The 10,492-nt window shown below is 36.9% G+C and overlaps 1 protein-coding gene across 5 annotated transcripts in view; it reads left to right on the top strand.

Moving 5' to 3' along the window:
* Nucleotides 1-331: 331 nt before the first annotated feature.
* LOC107697357 (Krueppel-like factor 5) overlaps nucleotides 332-10,492 on the top strand; it is a 22,253-nt gene continuing 12,092 nt past the window's right edge. Inside the window, exons 1-3 of one of the 5 annotated variants that reach the window (XM_016498115.1) lie at nucleotides 332-392; nucleotides 5,422-6,214; nucleotides 6,334-6,393. In XM_016498115.1, coding sequence (XP_016353601.1) covers nucleotides 351-392; nucleotides 5,422-6,214; nucleotides 6,334-6,393 — 895 coding nt within the window. In that variant the 5' untranslated portion in view covers nucleotides 332-350. The other 4 variants (XM_016498116.1, XM_016498114.1, XM_016498112.1 and 1 more) reach the window with 4 other exon arrangements.

Here is a 10,492-nt window from a genome sequence, read left to right as displayed (position 1 = left end):
TTTGCTGGTCTCTCAGCCTGCTGGTCCAGCTGGTTGATAAGCTGATGTCCAAAACCAGCCAACAAACCAGACTTGAGAGTCCTGCTAAGACCATATAATAGCATGATATTTTGGTTAATAAACTAAACAGATTTCTCACCACAAAAAAAATAAATAAATAAAAAGGAGATCGTTTTCATAGTGAGCAAATAAATAAATTGTCTACAATACGATAGCCTTAGTATAATTTTCTTGATGGATATGCAGAAAAGTAACGCCTCCATGTTATACACCTCTCAGGTGAATACCTGTTCTGTGATTGGAGGAGGCGCTCTTACCTTCGCTCTGAATGGCTAAAGCAGCTGTCACTCATGTTTTACCGTACGTGTCCACAATGTGATACTTTACAACAGGTGAGGCTACCTGAGGGACACAGGGAGGGTTTTGGATACACCGCACGTCTGGATGTACCGACAAGGACGTTTACAATAATCCCGTATATGTGTATTCGCAAATAAAAGTAAGCTTAAAATATAATATTCGATATTTGCAAATAGAAATGGCAAGTGTAGGACTGGCCGTTGGCGCTCCGACTACAGAAGAGAGGGCGGTTTTCACGCAGCTTAAACCCGTGCGGATGTGTAGCGCAGATGGGCCGGAGGACTCGTCTGTGTTTGAGGACGTCAAACCCGCAGTAAGGCTAGCAACAAACGCTGTTGAAATAGCTCAGGTATGGCAGGCACCCTGTGGTGTCTGACTTAGCTGGAAAACTAAAATATTTCGATGTCCTCACATCCCAAAAGTATATTAGAACAAATGCACTTTAAGAGAAAGCACTTGCTCAGTAACAGAAAATCTTCATGAAAGGCTTCCTGTAATGCAAGTATCTGGATATTATTTCTTTTTTAATTAAGCATTGTTGATGAAATATTGAAAATATTACAGACATCTCTTTCAGGCTGTGTAAACTGTTCTCGTTGAAGTGTGCATGTTACATCTGCACATAAGGGTCCACTAAATTGCTGTATGTATGTCTCGCATTGCGTTTACATTTATTAATTTAGCCTGATATAAATGAAAAGTTGCTTATACAATTTATTATTATTATCAGTATTAGTATTGCTATTAATAACACCAAAAAGCAAATCTCATGGTGTGTTTAATCATGTCTTTTTTTCAGTAATTGAAAGAAATCAGAATTATATTACTTGTGAAGTAAATGCCTTCAACACAGTTCTTTATTTTATGCAATGACACATCTCTCTAGATTTGTAGGTTTTGTAATAAACACTGACGTCATATTGTTCTCTTAAATAGTCTAGTTTAAAATGTACGTAATGTACAGTGTACTGCAAAGCAAAGGAATCAAAGAATAGAACCATTTACTTGTATTACCTTCTTGTTTTCCTAGGGGTACAATAATACACAAATGCTCAGTAACTTCAAGTTGATTTGTAGAAAATCATTTAACACTGGGACAGTGTTAGTCAAAAGTTTAATATTTAGTTTGCCCACAGAGAAAATTCAGATTAATCCACATGTTTAGAATTTATTTATAGAATCAGATTTCTCTATAGTTTGCTCTTTGGCTTTGGTCAGACTGCCTTTGAAGTATGGCAGTGGCCATCAGTATCTGCTATACATTTCAGTGTTCTATTTTCTGTTTTAATGATCATCTGGTCTGATACTGAGTCCACAATGACACCTGAAAATGGTTGGGTCTAAAAAGCAAACCGAATGTGCTCTGTTGGATCGTATGGCATCCTAACTAGAACACCACTTGTTTATGACTAGCTGAGCCTATGACTGATGACCTCGTTGCACTCCTTCAAAAGTTCGTATGGCCACAGGCAACATGTAGGTTGTTGGCTACACCGAAGGAAGCAGCCTGGGTCTTCGCATGGTCTCTGTTCCCTTGTTTTTGGTTGATAACGAGATGCACATGTCTGACCTCATGACCTCCAGTAATTGTTGGGAAAAGTGCCTGCTATCAAAGTCGTAATCATAGTGTAAATGGAATTAGATTGCTAAAATAATCCGAAACCAACAAAAGTCATGATTATGAATAAAGATGATCGTAATTACATGAGTGATTTGGCACATCTAATCAAAAGATATGGGTCTCTGAGTCACATCGTTTTGTGGTGTCACGCATCTCTCTTGCATTCATTTACAAAACCAGCAGTCAGCAGTCATATCCACAGCTGTGAAGAGCAGCCAAGATGGTTCCTTCACTAGTCATGGTCCTGAAAAGCCAAAACAACTGTTATCTATTTCCCCCAAAGCCATAAAACATCATTTTCATCTCAAAGGTTTTGTTTTCTCTTGCTGCTGCCCTCGGATGATTTGTGCTGTTATGGCTCAAGTAAACAGACAAGAAGCCTATATCGGTCTGGTTTTATGGGGGTCTGTGGACAAATATCCATATTTTTTAATTCCTTTTAGGCCATAAAAGACGATTATTTCAAAGGGAAAGACCTTTTGTGTTCTTTGGGCTAACAGGGTACTTGGACTCAGAAATAAGCTGTGATATCTAACGTTGGAGAAACGATTCGGATGACTCATATCATGCCGTTTCTGAATCTTCTGAACTTCATGTGCTTTGTAATGGATAATGGATAAGATATTTGATGATGAATTTTGAGCAAAAACTAAAAATTCTGTCAGCATTTTCTCTTATGTGGGTGAGAGATTTGATGACAGAATTTTCATTTTTGGGTGAACTATCCCTTTAAAGAGTGAATGAGATTTACCAGAATTTCGGAAAGTGAGCCGTATTTTCAACGAACGTCGATACTGAGCAATACGGAAACCTCTGGCTTATATATCTCAAAGATTATTTTTATGTCTAACTCGGCTCCCAGCCGTTATCGGTCCCTAAAATACATAACTTAGCAGTTGTAAATGTCCTTCAATCATTAACTCAGTTCTTGGGCCAGGGTTCAGCTGCTATTCATTCTCCTCACACAAACCCAGTGAACAGAACCGGGTCTCTAAGGCCAACGGAAGCCATAGCCAAGGACACTTGCCTCTCTGCCAGTACCACACAACACAAAGCCTGTTTGTGCCCAGGACTAAGGGCAGTGTCGGTACGCTTGCCAGAACTGAAGATAAATCGAAAGCTATTTTCAATTAATTACCTGGTTTTAACTTTCCAAAGCTGGCCTGATGAAGGTGGAATTGTTGACATTAACGCTGAGAGTACAATTGTCTGCAATAAATGGCTCATCCACGGCGATATCAAAAGCTGCAGAAGCGTCAGCATTCACATTCCCCGAGAGTACATGACCTCACATGTTAGGGTATGAATTACCTGAAAGGATGAAGATATTTGTACGTGAAACCACATCAGTGGGTTGCCAAGGAAATGCATTTTGACAATGCATGGCTTATTGTTGACATAGCCGCCACTTCAGACAGCTGGACATTACAGTGCTTTTGAAATGTTTATTGTCAAATATAATGACTGCAGTAAGGTCAACAATAAAGGCAGCTGTGTGTTTTAATTGGGATCCAAATGTCTGCAATGGCATTAAAATTCTTTAAAAAAAGGTTGCTCATATTCTTAGTTCTTGGAAACATTAACAAAACAACTTGTAAAAAAAAATTATTTATATATATATATATATATACCAAAGCTTAAAGAATTTCATATTATATTAAAGAATTTCTAAATTTTGTATATATATATATATATATATATATAATTTTTGTATAAAATAATATAAACATAATTTGAAATGTAATATGTGTATTAGAAATATGCTAAATATAAGCATTTTCACTAGTGGTCTCGCATGTTTTTTGGTTACTTTTGGGGGTTATTTTGGTTAGCACATGCTGCATTACAGATTGTGTAAACCCTGAACATTTTTGTTCAAGACAGGTATTTAGGTTGTTCAGGTTTTTGCATGTGCTAACCTTTTCATCATAACACATTTGACTTGCCAATTGACCGGTTTGGTAAATCTGGTTCTTCATTATCGCACAAAAGCGCTCATTTATCAGTCTCAGGAGTTTACAGCACCGTTGCACCTGAATGGCTCTCCAGGGTGCACTCGTTTTTAGAGTTCTATTTTTGTACATTGTTTGTGCCCATATCTCCTTTTGCTATCACATGTCACTGTTTTGGTTTTGCTTTGTGTTCCACTCCTTCATGGCCACCACACCTATGAGGTTTCTGTTTACTTTGTGCTCTATTGGAGCACTGTGCAGAGCTGCTCCATTGAACTTGGCTTTGTGTGCATGGTTTGAGCAGGGAATGATCTCCCACTACTTGTACCAGGCGTTGCAATCACAAATCAGCTGTGAAAGACAATAACATAGTATGCTTGCCAGATTTCCTTTTTCAAATAAAATCTTTTTATCAGCTGTGGTGAAGTGAAAAGGGTAAAATGGCAGAGCAGACATCTCAGTTTGATGGCAGCTAATACAATTACCAAGACACACACACACAACCTATCAACATGGACTGCATGCAATCAAAAATAAAAACATTCAGTTAACTTCATTAAATTGAGAAAAACTTTTCCATGCAATTAAATTAATGCATAATTTGGATTTCAGTTTCAGTTCTGGTCTTGTTTTACAACTTAAAATAATTTAGTTATGCCTACTAGATGCAAAAAAAATGAAAATAAATTATGCTGCAACAAGAAATGTTTAGGCATTTTGCCAAAATAGAGATGGCCATTGGCTATTTTCTGACAAGAAGTCATAAATAAATAACTTTTATTTAATACATTGCTAAATTAAACTTTTTTTTATTTTATTTTATTTGAATAATATAAAAAGTAATGCTCATCAATTTCCTGTCAATTGCATATCTGGTTATGGCTGATGGAAATTATTAAAACAAATGAGTAACTTCCATTTTACATTTAATTTGATTGCACACAATGACATTAAATTTTGATAAAATTATCAATTCAATTAGCTTGGAAAAAGTACTGTACTGAATCTAGGGCTGCGCAATTAATCGAATTTCTAATCGCGATTACAATTACGAATGCCACAATTACATAATTGTTCAAAGCGGCAATTAATCGTTCAAAGTCCACTTATGTTATTCTGCGTGCTTAATATGAGTTTTTTCTTTTCTTTCTACATGTTATCTTAAGGGTTTTTCCATTGTTTTCATTTTAGTTTTAGTATAACATTATAGTACCATGCAAATTTTTACTTTTTTTTTATTTAGAGAAGAAACCAATCCAATATAGTTGACATTTGAGGCTTATATAAGCAATAAAAGTTTTTCAGTTAGTGTTTTCAGCTTGTTTATTTTCATATAAAAATATGGCATGCAGTTACTTCAAACAATGGTATAAACATCAATCAATCAATGTAAATTGTGGTAATCGTAATTAATAATCGCAATTACAATTTCAAGGGAAAAATCGACAAAAATCTAACTGAATCATAATCATCTTCTCTTTGCTTCAGACACGGATGGAGATGGATAAATATTTGCCCCAGAGCAGCCCGCTGGTTTCCCTAAACATGACGGATAAGAAGTACCGTCGGGAAAGTGCCTCAGTGGTGGATGAGTATTTTGCAGATGAAAAGCCAGCCCCTTACAGTCTCAACATCAACGTTATCCTGCCCAATACCACACACCTTCGCACGGGCCTTTATCGTCCAAACAAACCTCAGGTGCATCAGATCAAATCTGAGCCAGGGGTAGATGAACCCTGTGGCATTCAGACGCTCCCTGAATTCACCTCCGTCTTCAGCGTGCCCCAGACGGTCAACAGCCTCTTCATCAAACCTGACATAAGCGTCACAGACGAGCTCCACATCGGCCCTCAGCAGCCAGCAGTCTACCACATGCCCGTCAGCAGTAGCGACCTTACCACAATGACTTTCTCCCAGAGTCAATCGATAAATGGAATCGGTGCATCCAGCAGGACCATGCTCAACCTGAACACAGTGGCCTTGACGACACAATCTGGCGAATTTGTCATGCCCGAGCCATTCTACACTTCACCCCAGCCGCACAGTTTGCCTCCGTCGCCCCCCAACTCCCAGCCCGGCAGTCCCGAGAACCAGGCAGAGCTCATTACCTCTGTTCACCCTCCCCCGCAGTACCAGGCTAGAATTGGAATGAAGGTTGGACAGATGACCCCTCACTCCATTCTAATGGCCCACGGTTACGGCGTCCTCACGGGACCCAGATACAACCGACGGAACAACCCTGAGCTGGAGAAGAGAAGGATTCATCATTGTGACTTCCCAGGTTAGTGTGCCATTCCAGTAAATAATTTTGGATTGCATGTGCCATGCCACCCTGAAGATTGGCAGAGATTATCAGGGACGTTTGTGAACTAACATCTGGGCAATTTTTCTCTGTACCAGGATGCGCCAAAGTTTACACAAAGAGCTCTCACTTGAAAGCACACCAAAGGACTCATACAGGTAAGAAATCAAATGAAACTCTAACATAGATACCCTAAAATGAAAATGACATTATTTATTCACCCTAATGTCATTGCAAGTCTATATGATTTTCTTTCTTCTGCTGAACTTTTCCATGCAATTACAATGAATGGAGACTGAGGCTTCTCAAGCTTCATAAACAGTGCAAAAGCACTTTAAAGGTATGCTACAAGTCTTCTGATGTTATACAATAGCTTTGTGTGAGGAACAGACAAAATGTACTGTATGTCATAATCTTGACATTTCGTGTCTTATTTGTGAACAAAAGGTTCCTTTGAATGATTGATACGGTTTGCTAAACCAGTCAAAATAATTTTTTGTGAATTAATCCAAACTGAGTTAGTTCAGCTCGCTCACTCAGTAGGCATGTTTACATACACTATACTTTTCTTCATCCAGATTGAATCCGATTTCAGATTCTGAAAGTTCTGTTTATATGAACTCTAAATGTTGCACTACATGTGCCTTGCATGTTCTGAACAAAACTTCTGCGCATGTGTATTGTCCAGCCGGCCCGTTCAGAACCAAAGAAAGCCTGCTTGAATGTAAGGATCATTTTTTAATCTGATTTAGAAAATAGTCCAATTCTAGTGTTTCCATGGATTATTTCTAATTATTTTATTTAAAATTTCTTTTGGATCAAGCTCAGATCGATTTAGGTGTTTACATAAAGGATTGAGCCATTAATTTCAATTATAAACTTACTTTTAAATTACTTTTAATTGGTTAAGGAATCAAATACACTGCTGGACAATAACCAGTAATTTGCATTCTATAATATTTATCTTATATATTCCTAATGACAATTTTATGATTTGTTTATATACTGCAAACACTTTGTTTTCCATTTTTATCACAGAATAAGGCAGAATAGTTTCTATACTGTAATAAATGCAATGTCAAAGAGCACTGCATTGTTCATATACTTTATTTATTACCTGGAGATAACTTGAAAAAACACACATAAACCATATATTTTCGCAATCGTGTGTTTAATGTCTTCACGTTAATGTCCCGCGCATATTTTATATTTTATATTTTATATTTTATATTTTTATATTTTAATTATTTGCATCGGTTAATAGCTCTCTGGAAGGGAAGATTATTAGTGAATAATGACATACATTTAGTTTCTCACTCAAAGTTATTTTATGCCTTCAGAAGACTTGGAATATAGTTATTCATAGGTCTTCTGAATCATTTTTTTGATACTTAATTGTATCTGCGTGTAAAAGAATGACAAGTACATTATTCAAACTTTCTCCTTTTGTGTTCTACAGAAGACAGAAAGTCATACATGTTTGGAATAACATAAGGTTGAGCTATCTGTTCTTTTAAAGTTAGAAGCAGTTGTTACTACTTGACCAGTTGCAATGTACCATCAACATAAAAACTACAAATGCAGCAACAGCTCGCACAGTGATGACAGCCTAAGGACAAGAGATGTAGGAAGACAGAGAACAGGGTGGAGGGAGAGATTAATTGACTCTTTTCATTCTTTTAAACACATTGTGTCTGCATGCCTGTACAAGCCCTGCATGCTTTCCCGAGGGGGAAATCGCCAAGTGGTGGAGGAAAAACCTGTTCCTCCTGCTTTTTCTGTCTGCGTTCGGGGGTGGGGGTGGGGGTGCGGGAGAGCACAGCCGGGAGAAAAGAACATGGCAGTTTCAGTGTGTTTAGCTCGGCGTAAGATGAAACCCACTGCAATCCCACTACACTTAGAATGAAACCGGAATCTTCCCTCCCAACACCATCAGGTGTAATTTTCTTCACATGACGTTAAGCTGATAAAAGCACCTTTTTCGCCAAGTCACCGCTTTCTTTATTCTTTTCTAACAATTTCGGGGTGATCACTGAGAATTTAGAGGGATTCCCTGTAGCCTGAGGTATCATCATTGTTGTACTCTCACTCACGTAACTTCGTAACTTTTTAAGCTTGTACAAAACGTATGTTCCCATGTGGTACATTGTGAAATAGAATAGATGTTGCAGCTGTGCAAGAAGTATTAGCATGGATGAAACTAAAGCATTACAGTGATTTGGGCCTTACATTAATTTTATCACAGTTAAGGGGCATTTTTAGGCATGACACAAAGCAGAGTGCCTAAAACCACCATGGTAAAATCACTGTAAAACATGGCCTTGTGTGGTTTATTGCACTATGATAAAAGTGGGCAGTCAATTAATTTAAAAAATTTAAAATAATTCATGATTATCACAGTAAATTAAATACAGTTATATGTAAATATTTACTGAGAAAAGCTCCCCAAATTAAGGTAATTCAAAAACATTACATTATTTTGGCAAACAAAAGCCTAGAATATTTCACATATCACTGTTTTTACGGAAGTGCCATGCATTATTATTTTTTTTCTTTCTTTTTTTCTCGTTATCACGACTTAATTTTCTCGTGATCTTCTCGATATAACGAAAGTGTTCTCCAAGTTACACAACTGCGCCAACAGGTGGCAGTATAGAACTGCACATAACTATAGGGGTGTTGTATAGCCTACTGTATTTTACTGTACACGTTACTGTACGCGTTTGGGAGCGATAAGGACCATCTTCGTGATCGCCATAATTTGTGCAGTATTGTTCATTAACTTATAAATGTTAAATGCTTGAATCAATATGATTATTTAGCTTGAAAGTGTATCTGTTATCGTTAGATGACTCATTGAGCATTCAGTGTGATACCAAACTTATTGTTTATTAAAACCATTGTTGACGTCACTGTATAGTATTCTCTTTGCACCTATAGGCACATGATATCACAGGCTTGTAAGGCACATGATATCAGTCACAGCATATCCTATCACAGACAAATCACAGACAAATTATATATAATTTTATTTCATGATGAAAATAAAGTGAGTTGAATCCAAGCAGCTCTAAAAGATTTTAGAATTGTTCTCTGCATCCTTCTGGTGTTGAATGCTTTGTTGTTAGACAATTTAAACATGTTAATTACATAAACAAAATGTTTAGCGCATGGTCTCTGGAAAAAAAAAACATCAGCTGTGATTGATTAGCCTATATTTATTTATTTATTGTAGACGTTATTACTAAGCGAAGCTAAATTTGCTGAAATAGCCCATCTCCAGTATACAGTAGCGTACGGTTTATCTTTCGATCAGATGCGCGTCAAAGTTGCGTTCGTTATTGCAACAGTAGTCTCACATTGCATTGTTCTTAGTTTCCGATTTTTATAGGTTATTTTTTTAAATAAGGAATTCCACTTAATTTAAACAAAACATTCACAGCCCGCATAAAAGAAATCTAATAAATTATTTGACAAAGGAAAAGTTTAGTGTAAATAGCCTGTAGGCTGTTAACGGCAACGCACACTAAAAAAATGCTGGCTTAAATGCATCCATTTCTGGTTTATTTGGAAACCCTGCACTGGGTAAATACCCTACCTATTGGACAGAACATATGCTGAGTTATTGTGACCCAGCTTGTTGTTGTTGTTGTTTTTTTACATTAACCCATTTGCTGGGTTGTTGTTGTTTTTTCAGTGCTGGGTCAGTCAACCTATTGAAGGTTTTTCATTTTAAATAATAATAATAATATATAACAAGAACAGTTCATATACAATATTTTTTTATTCAATGTCAAGTCAGTCTTTTACAATTATAAAATATTCAGAAACATTCAGTAAAGGTTTTAGGACGTGACAGGAGCGACAAGAGCACCCAACGGGAATCTGTGAGAAGAATACTGCTATCAATAGGCTGTTCCAGTTCATGAAATGACTTATAATCATGACTTATCTTATATTCATGTTTGAAAAGTTACATCAAAAACCGCTTTACCTCGTGCCATCTTGTCTGTCTGACATTTAAAGGGTTAGTTCACCCAAAAATGAAAATTAGCCCATAAATTCCTCACCCTCAAGTCATCCTAGGTGTATATGACTTTCTTCTTTCAAACGAATCCAGTCGGAGTTATATAAAAAATTGTCTTTGATTTATGTTTTGAATATGGATATTTTTCTTACAAAAATGCATCGATTAGTTACAGGAGGCGTTCGTTCACCCCCCGGAGCCATGTGAGACACTTTTTTTATGGATGGGGC

Source organism: Sinocyclocheilus anshuiensis, unplaced genomic scaffold (genome assembly GCF_001515605.1).
Source record: "Sinocyclocheilus anshuiensis isolate Anshui unplaced genomic scaffold, SAMN03320099.WGS_v1.1 scaffold1095, whole genome shotgun sequence".
Classification (NCBI taxonomy): Eukaryota; Metazoa; Chordata; class Actinopteri; order Cypriniformes; family Cyprinidae; genus Sinocyclocheilus; species Sinocyclocheilus anshuiensis.
Note: the sequence above shows the minus strand (reverse complement) of the source record. Positions and strands in the feature narration are given on the sequence as shown.